We start from the raw sequence: 22,026 nt of genomic DNA, 5'->3' as shown, positions 1-22,026 counted from the left end.
GTAATCACTTTCCAGAGAGAATGAAGATCCTCATCGCCGGCATAACCGGCAACATCGGCTCCCACGCGGCCGCCCACGCCCTCTCTCTCGGCCACAGCGTGCACGGCCTCGGCCGCAACCCCTCGAAACTCCCCGCCGCAACCTCCTCAGCCCTCGAATCCTTCATCCAAAGCACCTCCTACTACGACACCGCAGCCCTCGACCGCGCCGCGGCCGGCGTCGACGCCGTGATCTGCGCCTACGCCGGCCTGCCGGAGCTGCACCTCGACGCGCAGCTGCTGCTTCTGCGCGCGAGCGAGCGCGCGGGCGTCAAGCGCTTCCTGGCTGCGGGTTGGAACTACGATTGGAGGGTGCTGGGGCTGGGCGACGAGCCGGTGTACGACGCGGCGATGATGTTTCACCAGCAGGCGGCGCTGACGTCGGGGATCAGGCCGTGCCATGTGTTCTCGGGGATGCTGGCGGATGTGTTTTTTGGGGTTGGGGGGCAGAGGGGGTTCACGCCGAGGGATGGGGGCGTGTGGGATCCTGAGGGGCTGAGGATGGAGGTTTGGGGGTCGGGGGAGGAGGAGTGGAATTTCACGACGGAGGAGGATGCGGGAAGGTGGGGGGTGGAGGTTGTTGTTGCTGATGGGGCTGAGGAGGGAGGGTTTGTTCGCGTGTGTTCGTGGACGGCGAGTTTGAGGGAGGTGAAGGAGGCGGTGGAGAGAGTGAAGGGGGTAAAGGTGGGATGGGAAGTGAAGGGAAGTCTCGAGGAGCTGCAGGATATGGCCGAAGAAGGGAGGAAACTGGGGTTGCGACGATTCTGGGAATGGCACCGTCATGTCTTCATGGAGAACTGTGTCAGTGGGCGATGGAATCTCAAGAAGCTCGAAAATGGTCGATTCCCGAATGTGAGGCCGACGTCCCTGGAAGAGTTCATCAGAGATGCATTGCCCGGCTAGAGCAGATGGACCACGCGCATTGCAGCCCACAATTTCCACCAAGATGTAAGGCAGCTTCCTGCAGATAGTGGAAGTTAGGCGTATCGTCCCACCACATGTGGAGTGAGATACTAGACTTGAGCCGATAATGCTGCCTGATGCGGTGAGACTAGGTACTATCTGCCCACCTCCCCACCGAGATGCATGACTCTTTCGACGCAGACGCGAACGCGCGTTGCGGAATCAGATAGGGAAAAAGATCCTACCATCTCCTAAGCGCACAAGAGTACGTTGAGTTGTAGGTAGGAGTGCACAAGGAGGTGGTGAGCCACAGCGGAGGGGCCGTGTGCTCGCAACGAGCACGAGATTGTCCAGAAGAAGCAATGAACGCGCATCTAGAAGGCCCGGAAGATGGTGAAGGGTCCACTTTGGCGGCGGCCACGAGGCTGAAGCTGCACAGGCAACGGGCAATCGGCGCACAACGTTCGCCGGCCGCGACCCTTGCCGAGATGATTCGATCTAATACGCGAGGACGACTAGGGCTGAAGCGAGAGGCCGCGCCCCTCGTCGTTATTCACATGTGGGAGTCACGCCCATACGCGTGACATTTCGTCCCGCGAGACATCCATTGCGACATGCTGGACCGAATGCGAGCATAAGCATCGCCTGAGACCCGTCTCCATGAGTCAATGGAAGCCGCGGTCAGATTGACGATGTACCGCGGTTTCGCGTGTGCCCCGCGGCCGTAAACGACATATACGAAGTGTGAAGGAATAGCGGGCGAGCAGGCGTCGGAGACTCGTGCTTCCGTTAGCGTTTGCCTAGCTCGTCCTTTGATGCGCCGAAAGATGATGCTTGCCGACACGCGAACGGCAACACCGTGCCTACTCGACCAGGCCACCGCAGTAGTATCACAACCCCTAGGTTCCATTTCCTCTCTCTCTTCCCTTTGCGCATTCTCCCCCCCTAGATACCCCATCCGTAATACCACGCCGATACTTTTTCTTTGCCGATACTTCTCACCAGTCGGCGACAGACCTACTATTGTCTACCAGTCTAGGATCTAATCTTCACCTCGCCTACACCTTCGCCACCGCCAAAGGTTGGAGCGGTCAAGCAACCAACCCTCCGCGACTCCGACCCTAGGAAGTGATCCACGATTCTCCACCTGGCTGACCCGATCTACTGCGACACGGCCTCGAGGCCGCATTGAACCACCATGGCGATCATCGGTAACGGAGAGAAGCAGATCTCGGACTCCTCCAGCAACAACTCGAATCGCGATGTCATAGCCGCCGACCAAGAGAAGGCTGCCCTCGGTCAAGCGCCGTTTCCCAACCCGACCGGCGAAGAGCCCGCACCTCTTGTCCGGCTAGACTCCAAGCCTCCCAAATCGACCAAAGAGCAAGAGCAGGAAGAAAATGATCCTTTCGCACATCTGCCAGAGATCGAGGCTGCTATATTGAGGCATCAGCTGGAGACACCGCCCGTCAAGGTGACATATTTCCGCCTGTACCGCTACGCTACCACCAATGATCTTATCATCATCGCAATCAGCGCTTTCTGCGCCATTGTCGCTGGTGCTGTGCTACCGCTCATGACGGTCGTCTTTGGCCAACTCACAGGAAGCATCGGCAACTTCAGCAGCGGTACTGCAGATCTGTCCAACTTCAGCCATACAGTCAACCACTTGACGATCTACTTCATTTATCTGGCGATCGGAGAGTTTGTAACCATCTACATCTCTACAGTCGGATTCATCTACTCTGGCGAGCACATGGCGGCCAAGATCAGAGAAGAATACCTGGCGGGCATCCTGCGCCAGAATATTGCATATTTCGATGCTCGCGGCGCTGGTGAAATCACCACTCGTATCACTGCGGACACAAACCTTGTTCAGGACGGCATCTCGGAGAAGGTCGGACTCACTCTGACCGCGCTCGCGACTTTCGTTACTGCCTACATTATCGGATTCGTCAAGTACTGGAAATTGACCCTCATTCTCACCTCTACCATCTTCGCGATTGTCTTCACAATGGGCTCTCTTGGCAAGCTCATTGTTAAATGGCAGAAGGAGTCTCTGGCGGCCTACGCAGAGGGTGGTACTGTCGCCGAGGAAGTCATCAGCTCTATCCGCAACGCCGTCGCTTTCGGAACCCAGGACAAGCTCGCTCTGGAATACGACAAGCATCTGACTGCCGCTGAGAAATCGGGCTTTAAGATGAAGGCCATTCTCGGCAGCATGATCGGTTTCCTGATGACGTACGTCTATCTCAACTACTCTCTGAGTTTCTGGCAAGGTTCGCGGTACCTGGTATGGGGCGAGATGAACTTGAACGAGGTCGTCACAGTCTTGCTAGCCGTCATGATCGGCGCGTTCTCCCTCGGAAACGTAGCTCCCAACATTGGTGCTTTCACCACCGCAACCGCCGCTGGTGTCAAGATCTTCTCTACCATCGACCGTGTCTCTCCTCTGGACCCGAAGTCTGAGACCGGCAAGAAGCTCGACACCGTCGAGGGCAATGTTGAACTTCGCAACATCCGCCACATCTACCCTTCGCGACCTGAGGTCGTTGTTATGGAAGACGTCAACCTGGAAATCCCCGCAGGAAAGACGACCGCTCTGGTCGGTGCGTCTGGCAGTGGTAAGAGTACTATCGTTGGCTTGGTGGAGCGCTTCTACGACCCTGTGGGTGGCTCTGTATACCTAGATGGCCACAACGTGCAAGACTTGAACCTGCGCTGGCTCAGACAGCACATCAGCTTGGTTTCGCAAGAGCCCACTCTTTTCGCCACCACTATTGCTGGCAACATTCGTCACGGTCTCATCGGTACCGAGCACGAGAGTGCCTCGGAGAAGGCAATCCAGGACCTCGTCGAGAACGCAGCGCGCATGTCCAACGCCCACGACTTCATCACCCAGCTCCCTGAGGGCTACGAGACCAACGTCGGCGAGCGCGGCTTCCTGCTCAGTGGTGGCCAGAAGCAGCGTATTGCCATCGCCAGAGCGATTGTCAGCGATCCCAAGATCCTTCTTCTCGACGAAGCGACCTCCGCGCTTGATACCAAGAGTGAGGGTGTCGTGCAAGCCGCGCTCGACAAGGCTGCCCAGGGTCGTACCACCATCGTCATTGCCCACCGTCTTAGCACCATCAAGAACGCCGACAACATCGTCGTCATGTCGCAAGGTCGCATCGTAGAGCAGGGCACGCACGATGACCTTCTGGAGAAAAAGGCCGCGTACTTCAACCTGGTCGAGGCTCAACGCATCGCGCAGGAGAACGAGCGTAAGAACGAGGACGAGATTCTCGGCCTCGACGAAACAGACCCTCAGGTCAAGACTCTCGAGCTCGAGAAGGGCGAGGCTGAGTTCGAGACCGATCCCAATGACCTCGAGCTTGGACGCACCAAGACTGGCAAATCGGAGTCAAGCAAGATCCTCGAGAACCGTGCCGAGGAGAAGGAGAAGAAGTACTCGCTTTGGACGCTCGTCAGGCTCGTCGCATCGTTCAACAAGCCCGAAATGGGATGGATGATCTTTGGCCTGTTCTGGGCTATCATCTGCGGTGGTGGCAACCCCACACAGTCCGTCTTCTTCGCGAAGTCCATTATGGCGCTGTCTCTGCCGGAATCTCGCTATGCTGAGCTGCGCTCTGATGCCAACTTCTGGTCTTGGATGTACTTCATGCTGGCGATGGTCCAGCTCGTCTCTTTCTTGGCTCAAGGTACTGCTTTCGCGTTCTGCAGTGAGCGTCTCGTTCACCGCGCTCGCGACCAGGCTTTCCGCTACATGCTGAGACAGGACATCGAGTTCTTTGACCGCGAGGAGAACAGCGCGGGTGCTCTGACTTCATTCCTGAGTACCGAGACCAACCACTTGGCTGGTATGTCTGGTACCACTCTTGGCACCATCCTTCTGGTGACTACCACTCTTGTTGCCTGCTGCGTTGTAGCTCTCGCCGTCGGCTGGAAGCTCGCTCTTGTCTGTATCGCCACCGTCCCTATCCTTCTCGGCTGTGGTTTCTTTCGCTTCTGGATGCTTGCCCGCTTCCAGAGCACCGCGAAGAAGGCCTACGAGAAGTCCGCATCTTACGCTTGTGAGGCCACTTCCGCCATTCGTACCGTCGCCTCCCTCACTCGCGAAGACGACGTGTGGGAGCACTACCACGCGCAACTGGTATCCCAGCAAGTCAAATCTCTTCGCAGTGTCGTCTGGTCGTCCACGCTGTACGCCGCTTCGCAGTCTCTCACTTTCCTCTGCATGGCTCTCGGTTTCTGGTACGGTGGCACCCTCATCAGCTCTGGCGAGTACAGCGGGTTCCAGTTCTTCCTTGTCTTCACCGCTGTCATCTTCGGCTCCCAATCCGCAGGCACGATCTTCTCCTTCGCCCCTGACATGGGCAAGGCCAAGCACGCCGCTGCGGAGCTCAAGATCCTTCTCGACCGCAAGCCTAAGATCGACGCCTGGAGCACTGAGGGCAAGGTCCTCGAGACAATGGAAGGCTCCATCGAGTTCCGCGACGTCCACTTCCGCTACCCCACCCGCCCAGAGCAGCCCGTCCTCCGCGGCCTCAACCTCACCGTCAAGCCAGGCCAGTACGTCGCCCTCGTCGGCGCCTCCGGCTGCGGCAAGTCGACCACCATCGCCATGCTCGAGCGCTTCTACGACCCACTGGTCGGCGGCGTGTACGCGGACGGCCACGAGATCAGCAGCCTGAACATCAACAACTACCGCTCGCACCTGGCGCTCGTCTCGCAAGAGCCCACGCTCTACCAGGGCACGATCCGCGACAACATCCTGCTGGGCGCCGACACGAAGCCCGAGGACGTGCCCGAGGAGGCCATCGTGCAGGCCTGCCGCGACGCCAACATCTACGACTTCATCCTCAGCCTGCCGGACGCCTTCAACACCGTCGTCGGCAGCAAGGGCAGCATGCTGTCCGGCGGCCAGAAGCAGCGCATCGCCATCGCCCGCGCCCTGCTGCGCAACCCTAAGGTGCTGCTGCTCGACGAGGCGACGAGCGCGCTCGACTCGGAGTCCGAGAAGGTTGTGCAGGCGGCGCTGGATTTGGCGGCTAAGGGTCGTACCACGATCGCTGTCGCGCACCGCTTGTCGACGATTCAGAAGGCGGATATGATCTACGTGTTCGATCAGGGCAGGGTGGTGGAGAGCGGGACGCACTCGGAGCTGTTGGCGCAGAAGGGGAGGTACTTCGAGCTGGTCAATTTGCAGAGTTTGGGCAAGCATCAGTAGGTGTTGCATTTGTGAGCATTTTGGATTCGATGTCTTTTTGGGAGCGAGGCGTTCAAAAGAAATCATCGCATAGAACATTTCTATCATAGCGTTTGTTGATACCCTATTGGGAAATCCATATATTGAGCATAAAGTTGCCCGTCGAACCCTCTTTCATGTGTTTTTTTTTCGCACTTCCTATTCTTCCTTCGAATCTACAACCCACCTCATTATCGAATACATCAGAGTACACCAACTCCCCCCTCTACCTCTTAAATCGACCACCGCTCCCTTCTCACACCAGGATCGGACTCAACATCAACCACTCAATCAAGATCAACCCACCGGACTAACGAAGACTCACAACCACCCCAACCTTCCCCCCTCCCCCTCCCTCCCCTCACGCCCCTGTTCCCCACCCCCCATCTGCCCAACGACCAACTTCCAAACAGCAAGGAAAAAAGCCGCCACAACCAGCAGCGCGATCAACAGCCCCACGCAGAACCTCGTCTTGTCCCTGCCGTCGTAGGGCCAGCGTTGCCTCCTCGCTACCGCCCGGCTGGGCATGATGTGCGGTTGGATGTAGGCCGGGGGCGAAGGCGCGTCGGAGATTGGGTGCGTGGCGTAGGCTGGGGGTGGCGGCGAGGGGGAGTCGGATTGGTGGCTGTCGCGGCGTTCTTGTTCTTGGGTGGGGTGGGGTGGGTTGGAGGCGCTGGAGGAGAGTGGTTAGTTGGTGGTTGTGAGGGGAGGGGAAGGGGATGATGGTGGTACCTGGGAGGCGGGTTTGGGCGGAGGGAGTAGAGGGGGAGAAGCTCGGTGCCTTTTGAGAGAGACATTATAGCGGTGAAGTTGGGTTTCGGTGGGATCGTGGTGAGCAATTGATGGGGTGGTATGTTGTGTGTTGACCGAAGCGTTGCTGTGGTGTGATTATTTGGAGCAAACTAGAGATGACATGATAGCTTGCATATATATAATAGACACTGAGGATGGGTGAAATAGCCATGCTAGAATTTCAGAAGTCTAATGGACATTTTTTGAGGACAAAGGATGCCTGTGTCGCGTGGTCATCAAGTGGGACGCCTGTTCGCCCAGACATATATCTGCTTACCGCCGCGATCATGTGCGAAGTTACCACGCTGACGGACCGTGCTATTGACCTCCATACTCAACATCGAGCAGACTTAGTCATCAGAGACAAGTAGCAAGTGGTGAGAAAAGACTCTTAGGTCATGGTGAATTACAGCCCAGAGGCATGTCTATCACCGCCGGTAGTACAAGACGTCCATTCTCAATGCAGGTAACGATTGCGACTGCTTCCGAACCATCGATGAATCAACGTAGAACCTCAGACCGCGCTCAACGCCCAAACCCACCCTGCGGACCACACTTGCCACTGAGCTTACAATCCTCCAAATATTTCGCAGTAGACTGTGCCTTATGGTAATTCACCAGCATAACGATACCGGTGATCGAAGCGCCGAGGATAGCGATGAACAGCAGGACGAAGAGCAGGCCGCAGCAGTCGCGGAGGCAGGGACGAATGGCGTATTTGCGGCGGCGCGTCAGTTGGACTTGTCGCGAGGTGGGACTCGGCGGCGGTCTGATGGTGCTCGAGTCTGAGAACAGCGAGTCGGTGTCGAAGGAAAGTCGGGCGTCGGCGAGAGTCCCGGTTGTGCGTTGCGGAGTGGTCAGGATGATTGCCGGGACGACAATGTCTTGGAGTGGGTAGGCGGCTTCTTGGTTGCCATTGTTGGCTGTTGGCCAGCGCGTATTTTGCTGAGGTGGGTGTTTTGAAGCCATGTTGATGATCGATGCAGGCGAGTGAGGTGTCGTCTAGGCAGGTGGTTGCACATACTGACCTCGATGGCGGATTGCTCTGTAATATACTCAAACATGTACTGATAGCATTCAGGCCTTCGCTTTTGACTTCGGTCACTTTGTCATCAATCCATCAACATGCTGACCAAAGCTTAAATCTTGCTGTCAGGTGTCCAGCGCCAGAGACTAGCTCACATATCGAAATGACCTGACGCATCGAGCATGTCGGTCGTGTCATGAGCCTTGCCATGCGACTTGATCACTTCGAGGACCCGAAGCGCTAATTCAACAGTGGATAAATTCCTTGTCTACGCCGGAGATTTGTAGTGAAGCACGTCAGCGGGTCAAGTCACTCAATATATTGAAGGGTCCCCGGTGCCGAGGCCTGCATCCGTATCAGATGAAGAACAAATACATGTTGATGATAGGAATGCGAATCCTGAGCGTGGAGCTTCTTCGGTTCAAGGCCGAGATGTTGATGTCAAATGTCCGTACTCGCCGAACGATTCAGAGAAGCGCTGTCCGAAATGTACATTCGTCGGTGGCCATGATGCGTGATGCCCACATCGTGAGCTTAGATGACTGCCTGAAGATTTTATCAGTTGAACCCATGAGATCATCATATTATCCCAGGAGCGAGTATCTGATTGCACTCAGTTGCCACGGGTTGGAACCTGCTCCATTAGAGCGATGGCGGAGACTCTGGACCGACAAAGGAAGAGGCTCTTGCAAAGGTGATTCCGCAGGAGCATATCGGCGTGACAATGAAAGAACAGAACGAAGGAAATGACAGGGTATTCTTGACGCATCATCGATTTCCATCCACTACACCACAGCTAAAGCAGGACGCCGACCTCCCGCCTCCGTGCAAAGAGGCCAAAAGGGAGGGCCCAGTGTGTGATTCCAACAATCCTCACATCGTCAAAGCAAAAACGCGCCCATCCCATGCCAAAAAAGTGTGAAAGAGACGAGCGCAGCAGAGTTCGCGTGGTCGTAATATGTGAATTTTCCATTTTCCCGTTGAATTTTGGTATTACTGCCACGCTGCCTCGATCCCTCCAGTCCGGTCCGAGAAGAGTTTGAAGTCGTGGTTGTCGTGGTGGCTCGGTCGACCGCGGACGTGTGCATCCTGCTCCAGCATCGTAGGCGAGTCGCTTAGATACCGATGCGGGTCTTGCGCCAGTGCCTCCTCTTGGCGTTGTACCTGTTCGACGATATCGTGGTCAGCGGAGAGGTTCTTCTCTGGCTTTGCCCTGCCTTGCCACTCTCGTGATCTCAAGTCTGCATCGCCGAAGCGCAAGACTCCGTAGCCCATGCATTTCCCTCCATCCATTCCATCCTCGCGCTCCGCATGTCCAATCCAGCCGGGATCTCAGGGCTATCCATACCTGATGGTGTTGCCAGTCTTCAGGCGGATCCACTGGGGGATGGGCCTGTTCTGCTTCTGGGCCTTGGCCAGCTTCTGCTTGGTGCGGAACGACTTGTGGGACTGTCGCAGTGTTAGCATGTCCGTATCACGGCATGCCGATGGTGTCGTTGCATGGTCGCGGGTGTACGTACAGGCATCTTGACGGTGTTGTCCGGATGTCTTCGGTGTGTTGGTTCGGTGGTCGCCTGGAGATTCGCTGTCGTAGTGCGGCAAGCCCAAATTCGAAAGTCGCAGGTGCGCAAATGGGCGGTGCGGCCCGCGTCGGCTGATCGCGCCAAGATTCTGGCTGTCTCAGGCAGGCAGCGCGGATCACGTGCCGTCAAACCATTGGGTTTGCATCTTCGCTACCCACGGAGCGCTCGAGATTGAACTTGGGTAGATCACACGTGCAGTAATTTATTGCAGGTATGCGGCTCGTTGAAAGGGAGAAAAGAATGTTCGACGATTCAACTATAGAACAAGGACATACTCACATTCCCCTCTGCGTGGAATTAGATACTCATTCAGAATCGAATTGATTTCTTAATTAAAATTCAACTGCAATAGATCCTCATAGGCTTTCCCGTTCCCTCCTGCCCTAGCCAGGTTTTCTCTCTGTGTACTTGGGAGCAGCAGGCCGAGCACTTCGAGCCCGCCGTCTCCGCTCTTGTTCTCTTTTTTGTTGTTGTCATCTCCCGGCACACCAAAATGTGCGCGATCATAAAGGTAGGATTATATAACGCCGGCGCTGTGCACGACCACAAGGTGTACAAAAAAAAAAATTGAAAACCCCAAAACACATCGTTTCCCCTCCTCTTATAAAACGCCCTACACCTCGTGCCTCGATACAAGCTCGTACTCTTTCTGCGCGCTCGCGCGGCGCCAGAAGGGCAGGCGCGAGCGGATCGAGGCGGTCTTCCACTGCGGGATGTCGGCGGAGGCGGAGTGCGAGACGAGGATGTAGCGGCGGTAGGACCACCAGCAGAAGCAGAGGACGGCGCCGCCGAGGATGAAGCCGATGAGGGTGACGAGGACCCAGTTGCGTGCCATCTGCGGGGAGAGTCAGAATTCATTCAAGATGTGGAACGTAGTGATTCCCAAGGGAAACTTACCCAGAAGATCAGCTGCACGTCCTTACCGTGCCACGAGTTGCCCAGGTGGTGGGTGAAGAAGCTCCAGGAGTGGCTGTTGTACTCGTCCGGGAAGAGCACGCGCACGCGGCCGCCCTCAGGCCCGTCGCCGACGTTCATACCGTCGGCGGTCCAATGCCTCCACATGACGCTCAAGAAGAGCGGACCGGTGCTTCCCATGATTGTGATATAAGGCAGGATCCAGTTGCGGTCGTAGTTGTGAATCTGCTCGATGACGCGCATGAAGAACGGGTGGTGAGGGACCGCGCCCATTGCGTCGTTGGAGATACCGGTGGGCATTGTCTTGCGCACCCAGGCCGGGTAAGACAGGAGCGGCTCAAGTTCGCGGTTGCAGCCGTCGTCCAGGTCGATGTAGATGCCGCCGAAGTGGTTGAGGACGAAGTAGCGAATCGCATCGGCGCGCTGGATTGGGTAGGGGTAGTTCTTGAACGTCTCGTAGAACCAAGGGTATTCGTCGTGGATGAATTGCAGGCTGTCCGCATCTGTCCACAGCTTGTACTCCCATTCCGGCGCCTGATGCAGGTCGAGGCAAGACTGCTGCGCTTCCCGCCATACCTCAGGGATAGAGGTGTTGATGTATGTCTGGTGGATGATCTTGGGGATCAACTGTGGTCGGGTATCGATGAGCGGGCTGCCAGGCGCCGGGAGCTCGGCTTTCGAGATGGCATCTTCGGAGCCGTCGGCCACCAGCAGGGTAAGCAGTGTCCAGACGGAGTGCACCAGGAAGAGGATTATGGCGGTGGTGCACAGCAGGAAGAGCACAGCGCCGCGGCGCATGGTGGCAGAGTTGAGGCTAGCGGCCCGCGAGGTGGTAAAGTAGGTTGGAGGATTGAGGATAGGGCGCGGGCGGGAGGTGGAGGAAGAGAGTGAACAAGCGTTGCGACTTTCTGACAGCAGCAGTGGTAGTATGTCTGTCCCAATCTCCGGGCCCACGAGCGACGTGCCGGGCACGGCTGGTGTCGCGTGGCCGAGCTGCTAGCAGTGGGTAATCTCAATAGGGGCCCGACGTTTCAGAGGCCAGTCGAACTTAGACGCTTTTTGCCGAGCAAGTCTGTTCGTGGAGGCAGGACGGGGAAAGTCGCGCAGGAGATGCTAAAATGTAGGAAGAGAATGTACAATACATCAGGCGGGCTGCCGTCACACCATGTACCTAGTAGAGTTGCGCGTGCCCAGGCGATGGCGAATGCGACCGCCTGGGCTGGGCGGAAGTAGTGACGAGCGAGGCGCAGCACAGAACAGCGGGCGCCGGTCATCTCATCTCGCGTCTCGCTCCCAAACCCGAGCTGCCTCCCACGCAGAACACGTGCCCTCATTCGCCAGCTCGTCAGGAACGACGTCTTGCGTGCAGTACTTCGCTGCCGTCTCGCATACGCTCCAGAAGAAATACTGGAGAACTACCCTGCTGCACAGCACTTTGACTGGGCATGGCGACTGTTTACACTGAGCCCTCGACCGTCCACGCAAGCACTCCACCATGGCTCCCGGCGACGGCATCGACACTCACTCTCTTCAGCCACGTGCAAAACCTTCCATTCTGCATTATTTTGAGACACGTCACGCATGCAGGAAAAGCGCGCGTGCCCGGTATGTACCTCATGCACAGCGGGCGGGCAAGCCGCCGGGCAGCAGGTTCTCGAAGAAGTGTTAACGCGCGGGCGCCTCTTGGTTGCCGTGGAGAAAGGGCTCGACGGGGCTCCACTTTTCAAGGAACGGGGCACGCTCCGCAGCAGAAATGTTGAGTACCGCTGCTTGAAGAAACGCTGCGTGGCTGGCCGCTGGCGGGAGTCGGTGGCCGGCCGGATGTGCAAAGTTCCGCGTCCACGCAGAGCGACGGGCTCTCCGGATGTCGGCCGTACTCCATACGGCCGGTAGACGTCGACTGGCTATATTTTATTACTTCGTTGCTGATAGTCGGTAGCGTAGGCTCCGTGCTGTCTTCACGCAAAACCGAGCTCAGTGATTTGTGGGGGAAGGTGAAAAAACGTTATAGAAGCCTACACACGTACAGACAAGAGACAAAGGATTTTTTCGCCCAGCAACAAAGGTCATCGCATCGCCAAAGAAATCAAGGGGTGCGCTTTCTTCGCCGGTTCGTCATTTGCGTCAGATTTGATGTTTTTTCCCGCCATGTGCCTATCCGCTGTTTGTTGCCAATTTCGACCGCTCCCGCCGTGGTAGCATTCATCCCGGACTGCGCGCAAGACTCCTGCGGCGAGACACTCGGCGTGACTAGATCGACGACCGTGTTGGCGTTGCAACCGAAAGGCGAACCATGAAAATGCCGCGCCACGACACCAAGATTGAACAAATTTGCTTTCCATTACTGCAACCTTATTAAAGCGGCTGGTCGTCATGTTCAAGGCGGGCCACGGTAGGGGTCGTAGCGCCAGATTCTGGCTTTCATGTCGCCAGAACCGGTGGCAAAGAGACCGCCGACTGGAGACGGGGCCACAGAGATGACTGGATGAGTGTATTAGCAAACGCCTGAAAGAGGACGACCTGTTTGACATACCAGAGTTCTTGTGGCCTTGCAGCATGAGCTGAGCCTGGCCAGTAGCCGGGTCCCAGAACTGGACCCCCCGGTCCTTGCTTCCGGACATGACCCATTGGCCATCGGGAGTGAGGGCGACACTGAGGACAAAGTCCTTGTGGCCCTCGAAGGTCTTGACACACTTGCCACTCTTGGGCTGGCTACCAGCGCGGTTGTAGAAGCCGGCGTTGTTGAGCTCCCACATCTTGATGGTCTTGTCGAGAGAACCAGAAACGAGGTGACGGCCATCAGGAGAGAACGCAACACTGTACACACTGTCGTTGTGGCCCTGCTCGCCCTCGGTACGCTCAACGAGCACACCAGTCTGGGTGTCCCAGATACGCACGCTCTTGTCCAAGCTGCCTGCAGCGACAAAACGGTTGTCGGGCGAGATGGCAACGGTGGTAACACCGTCCTCGATCTGGAGAGTGAGGATGCACTGGTTCTCCTGGATGTCCCAAAGCCTGATGGTGCGGTCACCAGAACCGGAGGCGATGTGACGACCATCGGAGGCAAAGTCCAGAGAGTAGATGTCCTGCTCGTGGCCAGCGAACTGGTGCAGGATACGCTTGGTGGCAATTTCCCAGACCTGCGTTCACAGTTAGATGAATGCAAAAGTATTAGCTCAGATTAAACTTACACGGATGATCTTATCCTCCGCACCGGTTGCCAGGTACCTTCCATCAGGACTGAAGCAGACGCTGCGAATGTATAGATCGCCATCCTGGTTGGTGTTGTTGTCGGTCAGGTGGCAGACTTGCTGACCAGTGACAACGTCGAAAATCTGTGCTGACCTGTTACAGCCGGTAGCGACATATTTTCCATCAGCGCTGAAGCGAACGCAGCACACAACACTCTGGTGAACGAGGTTGTGCACGAGGTCCACATCGAGTCTGCGCATGGCGCGGGGGTTGAACACTGCGTGCCAATCCTCGCCAGTACGCTTGAAGCTGGAAGGCAGCTTGGTAAGCTCAAGGTCAGAGAGCTTGTTGCCGATCTCCTCAAGCTCATTACCAGTGTACTGGAACCCATCGTGCACGCTCTGCGGCGGCGGGGCCTGGTGAGCAGGAGGAGGCGTAGGACGTGCTACACTAGGTGAGCCTGGGTACGGATTCGGCTGGCTTTGCTGAGGCGTCGCGAGGCCATCAAGACGGCCACCAGCACCAACACGCGGCTTACCTGGACCTGGAGAAGCAGTTGGCTGCGGCGGCTGGGGACCGTATCCATTGACGCCAGGTCCTTGAGGCTGGCCACCGTACGCAAATGGGTTGTGAGGGGGGGCCGGGGGGGCATTGAAGCCCGGCGCGCTGGGAGCTTGCATGTGGCCAGGCATGCCAGGCTGACCTTGCTGCTCCTGAGGAGGCGGCGCGAGACCCGGACCGCCTTGAGCAGCGCTGCCAGCCATGATGCCTTGGAACAGGTTGGCAGGACCGTGCCCGATCGCGGGTGGTGGAGGCTGCGAAGGGCCACCAGGACCACTGCCAGGAGGGACACCTCTCTGCTCCATCTCACGCCGAAGACGAGTCAGTTCTTCCTCGTACCTGTACAATGTTAATCCTTGGTCCTCAAGTGTTAGATCGTCTAGTAAACACTCACTGGACCTGCTTCAACTGGTGGCTCTGCTCAAGCTGGAAAATCTTGCTCCTAATTAGTTCCATCTCCTGCATCTGAGCATGTACTATGCCCGTAAATAGGTCAGCATCATATCAGAGTGAAATATAGTGGCCGTCGAGCAGCGCAGAGCGGGTGCTTGGGCACAGGCGCGCGTGCTGGTCTTTTCCTTGTGCGCCAAAACGCGTCCGTCTGCGCCGCATCTAGACCACCCCAGCAAGGTCCGCGGAGAGCTTACGTTGGTGTTCATGCTCGTTCGAGCGGCCGGCCTGAGTCTCGAACTCGGCGCGCACCTGCTCCAGTAGCTCGGCAAGGCGAGCGCCAGGCGCAGGAGGCCCGGGCGGGCCCATGCCACGATGCGCGTTGTACATGTTTGCTGCAGTGCCAATGGATCGGTCGCGGCGATGCGTTGTGGTTGTGATGTTCGAGGTGGCGGGCGAGGAGGAGGATTCGGCGTGTCAAATGGCGGTGCGACAGCGCTCAGCCTTGTCGCGATGGGTCCAGCAAGCAAACGCGCTATCCGCGGGTCACTCAGGCGGTCCCGGCTCCTGTGTCGACGTGCAGGCCCGTGTGCGGTCGGGCGCGTGAAGAGGGTGATGGAGTTGAGATTCCGGGCGATAAGTGTTGCCTGGTCGCGCGTCCCGTGACTGGAAGCGTGGTTGGGTAGAGAGAGATGGTAGGAGAGATTGAGAAGCGCCAGCCGTTACCGTACCTAGTGTTCCCCACCACAGCGCCCGGACCGTGAGAGCGCCGGAGAGAGGCGCCACAATTTTGGGTTCCGCCTTGCGCTACCTAACTCACTTTCTGCGTTTCGGCCGGTTCGGGCGCGGGCCGCTCCTTTACCGTCCCATGCACATCATATGGAGTGCCCCATCGCTCATCGCCAAAGCTCGAGGTCCACGAGGTTTTATGATATAGTGATAATATCTGTTTCACTGTATGTTCCGGAAGATGAAGCACTATTGAGAGTGGACTTTACCTGGAAAGCCTTAATCTATGAACATATCTGAGCACGTCGTCGTCTTCCAAGCCTATAAACTTTCGGATGAGAGGTGGCTGGTGTCTACCGGCGTACGATATGCGCCTCCCCGTCTGTGCCCTTCGTCACGCGTTACGCGTCGCAAACTCACAAATAGACTGGTCGATAGGGGTATTGTGATATGTCTTGGCACACGTATGGCCTGCAACAAGCCTTAGAATACCATTCAAAGGAGTACTCATTATGCCATCCTTGAGGCATCTGTTAAACTATCTCATCTGACACTCTCGGGCTCCCCAAGATCTCCTGCCTCCTCCATGACCTTCACCTTCTCCTCTTCACCCACCAGAGTCTTCTCCAAAACCTCCTCCTCATCCTCAGCAACCTCCTCTCCCGCACACTTCATGATGAAAGCGCACAGCATCGCCTCCGCCTCCCTCGAATTCCGCGTCAAAGCATGATCATCCCCCTCAAACAACCTAAGCTCCCCACAATCCTCCCTAACGCACCGCTTATACCTCTCAAACAAGCTCTCCGACCCCGACGCCCCCAGCACTGCATCCGCAGTCCCATGCATCAAAAGCAGCGGCAAGCTCTTCTCCCCGACCCGCCTCATCCCCTCCGTCTCCTCCGTCTGCGACGCGACGACCGCACACCCCACGACCCTCTCATCCATCCCCCCAACCGTCAACACCGGCGCGCCGCCAAAACTCCACCCGACCAGCACGAACCGCTCCACCGCGAACCCGCGCTTCAAATAGTCCATCGCCGCCAGCACGTCCGGCACGCAGTACTTGTTGCGCGCCGGGTAGCGGTAATCCATTCTAAGGACCGGAATCCCGCGTCGCAGGCTGGCGACTTTGTCCGCGATCGAGAGGTACATGGAGGACGGGCCCGCGACGCCGCCCGACGCGCCGGACATGAGGATCGCGGCGGTCTTCTCGCGGCCCTCGGTTGCTTCGCGGTGGTAGTTTTGGGGGGTGTGGAGGTATGCGGCGAAGGATTTGACGGGGTCGGTTTTGGAGGCGGTGATGGAGAGGGGTTTGACGGTGCAGAGCTGCTTGTGGGCTTGTTTTTGGAGGGATTTGGCGGCGGGGGCGTGTTCGAGGTGAGGATGTTTGGGGTCTGCGTGGCCTTGTGTCGGGGTGGGAGAGCGGGCGGAGAGGGAGGTGGGTTCTGCTGTGGAAGTCATTGCGGTGAGGTTTTGGCGGAGGTTGCGTTGGAGTTGGGTTATGAAGGTGGTCAATGTGGACTTTGACATGAAAATAAATTGTAGGAAAGCAGGAACTTCAGGGTAATCTAAAGCTGGCAGAGGTAAGCTATCTTGTGGGTTACACGGCGGTGACATCGCCTGCGAATGTGTGCGGGCTTCAGCCATCAGGATGAAGTCAGTGTGGCGAGACGGCCGCCGAAACCAGTCTCCCCTGCATCTTCGCGAATTAGAACCTGATTTCTCTGCAATCGCGGTATGGGCCTTGAACGTGGCATGATCGACATGCATAAGACTGCATGTCATGGAGTCAGACAGCGTGGCCCATTGTTTTGAGAAAATAGAGGTGAGAAAACGGTGCTGTCGTCCGCCCCACGTCATGTGTCGTCAAGCTTCATCAAGCCCTCACTCCAGCTCGACTTCGACGTGTCTGCGGCAACCCATAAAGACGCAACACTAGCTTACATCAAAAAGCGACAAACCTGGCTGAAAGAGGAAAATCAAATCTTCCGAACTTTATCGTCAACTATTACGATCAAACTAATGTATAACGAATGTATACAATTCGTATCTAACACTCACTGGTCATAAGATCGTAACTCGGTGTAGGTAGGTATCGTACAAAACAAAGCGCCCTAACGAAAATGCTAGAGCCGTGCAACATAACAGACAACAATCCTGTACGGTCCGCTCCATGCAAAATCAACGATGTAGCCGTAGTGATTTCTATGCGGAAACACGAACAAGCTCCAACCTGTCTCAAAGGCATTGTCGACCACTCTTCAGATGCCTGGAGGCATGATGAACGCCTGCGCAGGCGGCACCACACCCGGCAAAGTAGCGGGACTGCAAGACTGGGCGGCCATGCTTATGCTCATGAAGCTGTCCCGCCGTCCAGATGCGGCGGCGGGAGACGCCGCAGGCACCGCAGACGTATTGCTGATCCTCCGATCCTTGCCCCTCCCCTTGATACCCTTGTTACAATTCTTGTACAGCCCGACGAAGTACTCCCACAGCGCCTTCTCCCACTCCTCGACCACGTCACCCTCCTTGATGTTCGCGAACCGCTCGCGCAGCCGGCAAATCGTCGCGCTGTGGAACTTGTTCTGGTGCGACTTGAGGTTGCCGAGCTGCGTGAAGCGCTTGCCGCAGTCGTCGAGCTTGCAGACGAAGGGCTTCGCGGCGGTGTGCACGACCTTGTGCGCGCGCACGTTGCCGTGCTGCGCGAACGTCTTGCCGCAGATGTCGCAGTGGTAGGGCCGCTCGCCGGTGTGCCGCCGCTCGTGCGTCTTGAGGTTGCCCAGCTGGCTGAAGCGCTGCCCGCAGGAGGGCTCCTTGCATAAGAAGGGCTTGACACCCGTGTGCGCGCGGGTGTGGATGTCGAGGTGCGTCTTTTGGTGGAAGGCTTTGTTGCAGCCGGGGGTTGCGCATTGGTATCGTTTCTTAGGTTTGGCTTTGCGTGTTGGGGGAGATGTGGATGGGGATTTTGTGGCGGATGAGCTTCGCTGGGATTCCTTTTCGTCTGGTTGCTTGGACTGGATTGCACGCATCAGGTTGTCGATGTCGGTTTTGAAGATGACGGGTTTGCTGTCGTCTGAGCTGTCGAAGGCACTGGAATATTCGGCAGGAGAGGTATATGCGGTTGTGTCGTAGAGGAGCTGTGACGAATGCACTGGCGATTCGTCTTCTGACTTGATGTATGGATCCGAAGAAACGGTACTGCAGCTTGGGTCACGGGGAAGTTGAGGTACGATAGGAGCAGACGGCCACGACAACGATCCAAACGTTGCAGGGTGACCCATAGTAGCAGCAGCCAAGTTGTATGGATCGCTGAACGAGGTGTTCATGTCCAGACCGGCGTTCGCATTGAAGAGATCGCAGGGAGCCATCGTTGGGGCGAGATTCGTGAGAGGTTGTTGGGTCATGTTGTGCTGTACAGGCGTTGATCCAGACGCAGAGTTCAGCTCGTCAGGGCGGAACGGCACGTTGAAAGCTGCAATCATGTTCGCCATGTCCAGCGAACTGTACTGGACTTGGCTCATCCGCCTCTGGAACGCATCGTTAGGCTGTCCATCAGCGATAACCCCCTGCATTGTCGTCAATCGTTGCTAGAACGTCGGTAATTTCTTGCACCCAGGGCTTCGACGTCAGTCCTGAGATGTAGTAGTAACGCCGAGGAGGCAGGTGTAATTAGGCCGACCACTGCTATGAGCTGCTAAGGGCAAGCACGGTTCGACGGACTTGTCTTAGAAGAAGGATGAGAGCATGTGACGATTTCGATAAGGTTTGAGTTTGAGGTCAGGGAAAAGGCTGAAGTATGCTGCACCTACATGGCATATGAGGGGGAACGGGGTGATATGCACCGGCGTGCCATCCAAAAGTCCATGCCCACGCAGGTCTGATCGCCAAATGACGAAGCTTGGTGATTGTCAATCCAGACATCCCGCCCTAAAATGGGGCGGCAGAACGCAGCCTGCCGCGGTCAAGGCGGAGTGGGCGGGCAGGCTGAGGATTGACGAGGGTTGGCTAGTCAAGGTTGGCGCAACGGCGAAGCGAGCTCGCAGCCGCGTCGAGTGAAGCTGCAGTCGCGATAGGAGGAGAGATCGAAACGCAGCTCGGATCGTACAGATGACCGGCGCCGCGGTCGAAATGTGGGTGGGAGCCTTGCCGCCAGCGGTACCGACGGGCCATGGCTTGATGTGACGGTGCCTGCAAGGCAGCGCGAGTGAGCGCCATCGACCCAGGCTGGCGGGAGCACCTCATGCGTGCCCGGCGAGCTCTGGAACAGGCGCATCACGGCGACCCCCCGCAGCCTATCTGGAGGCTCCTCGACGAGGCGTGAACCAGATCATGCCGCGCGCGCGTGGGGGCAGATCCCACCGACGCGGTGGGCGGCGCTGCTCACAGCCTGGGAGCGCGTCCATGCGGCCGCCATGCAGTTCGAGGCAGTTCGAGTATGGCCTGATGGATAAACTCGACGTCGCGGGGGTGCCGCGGAAGACGGAAGGGAGTGCTGCTCGACAAGGTGTGCAGGCCTGTCACGGTACTACACCCGCCGCGGCAGGGGGGTTCGTGGTGCTGGAGAGCATTTTGCGCAACATGGGATCCATAGATCTGCGCGAACACGGCTCGGGGACATGGGTAGGCCTTGGTAGACGCGCAAGCAGCGCTGCTCGCCCTTCAGCCAGCACCAAAGCGCGTGCTGGGTGATGGTATTGGGTGCGTGCCTGATTGGCAGGGGAGGCTAAAATGTCGACTCCCAAAGCGTATCAGAGGCACGGGGCCAGGCAACACGGGCAGATAACAGTGCGGCTCTCCAGTGCCAGCACATCGATCGCTCGGCCACGCGCCCCCAAACTCCAGGCTCATCGCCGCTGGCGTGCCCCCGGATCTCCGATCGCTATCGGCTCGTTGCTGGCGCGCTTCGAACGGCTACATACACATGACTCCCGCCGCATGTACGGTGACATACCGTGGCCGGCTAGTTGGGCACGGCCAAAAAACTTGCCGCTCCGCTTGCGCACGAAAGCGATCTGCGTTGCGCTTTTTGGGGCAGCGCCTGAGAGCGCGTGGTGGGAGGCAAAGGTAGGCGAGCGCTTCGCAATTACATGGGTCCGATCGCTAGAGTCAATCGACGGTGAAAGAGTCAGGCGGCTGGCCGCGCCGACGGACGGTCTCAACTAGCAGCATCGAATTGCAAATCGAGGGTGGTGCTACTGCCGACCGCATCACGCAAGTAGAGCCTAGGTACTCCAACGCCTACTCCCACGGGATATCCACGTCCTTCACGCCAGCACGGCAACGTGGGCAGTGTAACAGTGTATCAACACAAGTAATTCAGCGGGGGATAGCCACTGGGTAAGGGTTTGCTCGGTACCCGGACAATTTCCATTAGAAACAAAGTTCGCCCAGGTCTTATCGATGCTCGCAGATAAGTTATGTTCGATGGTCGCCCAACTCCGCCCACGCCCAGAGGCGGCTCAACTGTCTCGATTTCCAAATCCCGTACCCTCCTATCCGTGCCCGTTCGCACTACAATTTCTCATCACATCCCGCGCCATGTCTGCCACCCACAAAGCCGCATCGGAGCCCAATCGGAGCACCCAGCCTGATTAGGAGAATTGGAACGTCGCGCGCGGGATCTCGGCCTCGGTGGCTCTCTCTGCACGCTTGGTCAGGCAGTACTGAGCCTCATAATCCTCATCGGAATTGAAGAAATGAGCGCGCTCAGCCATGGCAGTGGCAGCGGCAGAACGCGAAATGAACGTGGCAGAAAGGTCACGCCTGGCGAGACGGGCAACCGAACAATGCGGTCTCTTGGGAGCCTCCTGAGCGGCCGCGACGGCAATCGCATGCTGCAAAAGTGAGGCGTTGGTCGGCGGAGGAGTCCTCGGTGGCTCGAGGTTGGCAGGCTCCGCGGAGACGTCGTCGATTGCAATGGCCGAATCAGCTTCGGAGTCGTCGTGGTCGGGCTCCTTATCCATGGTTCCAACCTGCGGCGGGACCGCATGATGCTCGCCGTGATGGTGCTCCTTGGCTGCGTTGATGCCCTCCTCTGCATGGGTACCGCTCTCCAGCTTCGGCTTCTTGCTAGCCGGCAATTCGGACATGGCGGCCTCTTCAGCAGCCTCGAGCCACTCAATCTATCATATTAGTGGCCGAAGAGGAAGGATTCACGGCAGGGAGAGGGGGTCTACTTGGTGATTGGTCCCGCCGCTAACGTAGGTGCCGGTCTTGCGAGTCTTTACAGAGGCAGGACCCAGCGTGGGGGTGATGGCACTGTTGTCGGTCGAGCTAGGCTGTGGCAAGGCCTGCTCATTGGTGACAACGTCCGGAGACGTGTTGACGTCGGTGGCAAGGTCCGTCATTTCAATGTCGCTAGTCATGGCGTTCGACATGCTACTCTTGCAGTGCGATAGTAAGAATTGCAGTGGTCTTGATGAACAGTGTTGCGAGGTTCTTCGTGTCACCAAGAGTCATTGACAAGGTAAGATAGGCGGCAGGCTGTAATTACGACGGACCGGTGAGACGTAGGCATCACTTCTGCGTTCAAACGCGTGATCGCTGGCATCACTCGAATCACTTCATCTTTGCCACCACGTGCTCGATGAAGACTTGTATTCACGTGACAACAGCATGGTGGGATCGAGGGTTGTCGCTGCACCT

The 22,026-nt window shown here is 57.3% G+C and overlaps 9 protein-coding genes across 9 annotated transcripts; 2 read left to right on the top strand and 7 right to left on the bottom strand.

Annotated features, from left to right (window-relative positions):
- Positions 1-20: 20 nt before the first annotated feature.
- WHR41_00708 (uncharacterized protein) lies at positions 21-941 on the top strand (the record flags this gene model as incomplete). The annotated part of the gene is made up of 1 exon (XM_069369314.1): positions 21-941. One exon carries the CDS (start codon positions 21-23, stop codon positions 939-941), a length of 921 nt encoding a protein of 306 aa, XP_069233552.1.
- A 1,198-nt stretch (positions 942-2,139) lies between these two features.
- WHR41_00707 (uncharacterized protein) lies at positions 2,140-6,174 on the top strand (the record flags this gene model as incomplete). The annotated part of the gene is made up of 1 exon (XM_069369313.1): positions 2,140-6,174. The coding sequence occupies one exon, from the start codon at positions 2,140-2,142 to the stop codon at positions 6,172-6,174; it is 4,035 nt and encodes a 1,344-aa protein (XP_069233787.1).
- A 1,335-nt stretch (positions 6,175-7,509) lies between these two features.
- Positions 7,510-7,953, bottom strand: WHR41_00706 (uncharacterized protein; the record flags this gene model as incomplete). The annotated part of the gene is made up of 1 exon (XM_069369312.1): positions 7,510-7,953. The coding sequence occupies one exon, from the start codon at positions 7,951-7,953 to the stop codon at positions 7,510-7,512; it is 444 nt and encodes a 147-aa protein (XP_069233788.1).
- Positions 7,954-8,766: 813 nt separating this feature from the next.
- Positions 8,767-9,600, bottom strand: RPL39 (60S ribosomal protein eL39). Its single transcript, XM_069369311.1, has 3 exons — positions 9,532-9,600; positions 9,360-9,460; positions 8,767-9,175 (listed from the first exon to the last, which is right to left on the bottom strand). The coding sequence occupies exons 1-3, from the start codon at positions 9,535-9,537 to the stop codon at positions 9,127-9,129; spliced, it is 156 nt and encodes a 51-aa protein (XP_069233785.1). The 5' UTR covers positions 9,538-9,600; the 3' UTR covers positions 8,767-9,126.
- A 551-nt stretch (positions 9,601-10,151) lies between these two features.
- On the bottom strand, positions 10,152-11,702 carry WHR41_00704 (uncharacterized protein). Its single transcript, XM_069369310.1, has 2 exons — positions 10,492-11,702; positions 10,152-10,429 (listed from the first exon to the last, which is right to left on the bottom strand). Exons 1-2 carry the CDS (start codon positions 11,305-11,307, stop codon positions 10,208-10,210), a joined length of 1,038 nt encoding a protein of 345 aa, XP_069233786.1. The 5' UTR covers positions 11,308-11,702; the 3' UTR covers positions 10,152-10,207.
- Positions 11,703-12,490: 788 nt separating this feature from the next.
- On the bottom strand, positions 12,491-15,349 carry WHR41_00703 (uncharacterized protein). Its single transcript, XM_069369309.1, has 6 exons — positions 14,910-15,349; positions 14,657-14,738; positions 14,240-14,601; positions 13,701-14,146; positions 13,043-13,649; positions 12,491-12,990 (listed from the first exon to the last, which is right to left on the bottom strand). Exons 1-6 carry the CDS (start codon positions 15,040-15,042, stop codon positions 12,887-12,889), a joined length of 1,734 nt encoding a protein of 577 aa, XP_069233783.1. The 5' UTR covers positions 15,043-15,349; the 3' UTR covers positions 12,491-12,886.
- Positions 15,350-15,924: 575 nt separating this feature from the next.
- Positions 15,925-16,842, bottom strand: WHR41_00702 (uncharacterized protein; the record flags this gene model as incomplete). Its single annotated transcript, XM_069369308.1, has 1 exon — positions 15,925-16,842. One exon carries the CDS (start codon positions 16,840-16,842, stop codon positions 15,925-15,927), a length of 918 nt encoding a protein of 305 aa, XP_069233784.1.
- An 800-nt stretch (positions 16,843-17,642) lies between these two features.
- WHR41_00701 (uncharacterized protein) lies at positions 17,643-18,953 on the bottom strand (the record flags this gene model as incomplete). The annotated part of the gene is made up of 1 exon (XM_069369307.1): positions 17,643-18,953. The coding sequence occupies one exon, from the start codon at positions 18,951-18,953 to the stop codon at positions 17,643-17,645; it is 1,311 nt and encodes a 436-aa protein (XP_069233781.1).
- Positions 18,954-20,972: 2,019 nt separating this feature from the next.
- Positions 20,973-21,798, bottom strand: WHR41_00700 (uncharacterized protein; the record flags this gene model as incomplete). The annotated part of the gene is made up of 2 exons (XM_069369306.1): positions 21,558-21,798; positions 20,973-21,503 (listed from the first exon to the last, which is right to left on the bottom strand). Exons 1-2 carry the CDS (start codon positions 21,756-21,758, stop codon positions 20,973-20,975), a joined length of 732 nt encoding a protein of 243 aa, XP_069233782.1. The 5' UTR covers positions 21,759-21,798.
- Between the last annotated feature and the right edge of the window lie 228 nt (positions 21,799-22,026).

Source organism: Cladosporium halotolerans (assembly GCF_011745625.1).
Source record: "Cladosporium halotolerans strain TM138-S3 chromosome Unknown Sca2, whole genome shotgun sequence".
Taxonomy (NCBI): Eukaryota; Fungi; Ascomycota; class Dothideomycetes; order Cladosporiales; family Cladosporiaceae; genus Cladosporium; species Cladosporium halotolerans.
The sequence above is the reverse complement of the archived record's forward strand: the minus strand, read 5'-3'. Positions and strand labels throughout refer to the sequence as shown.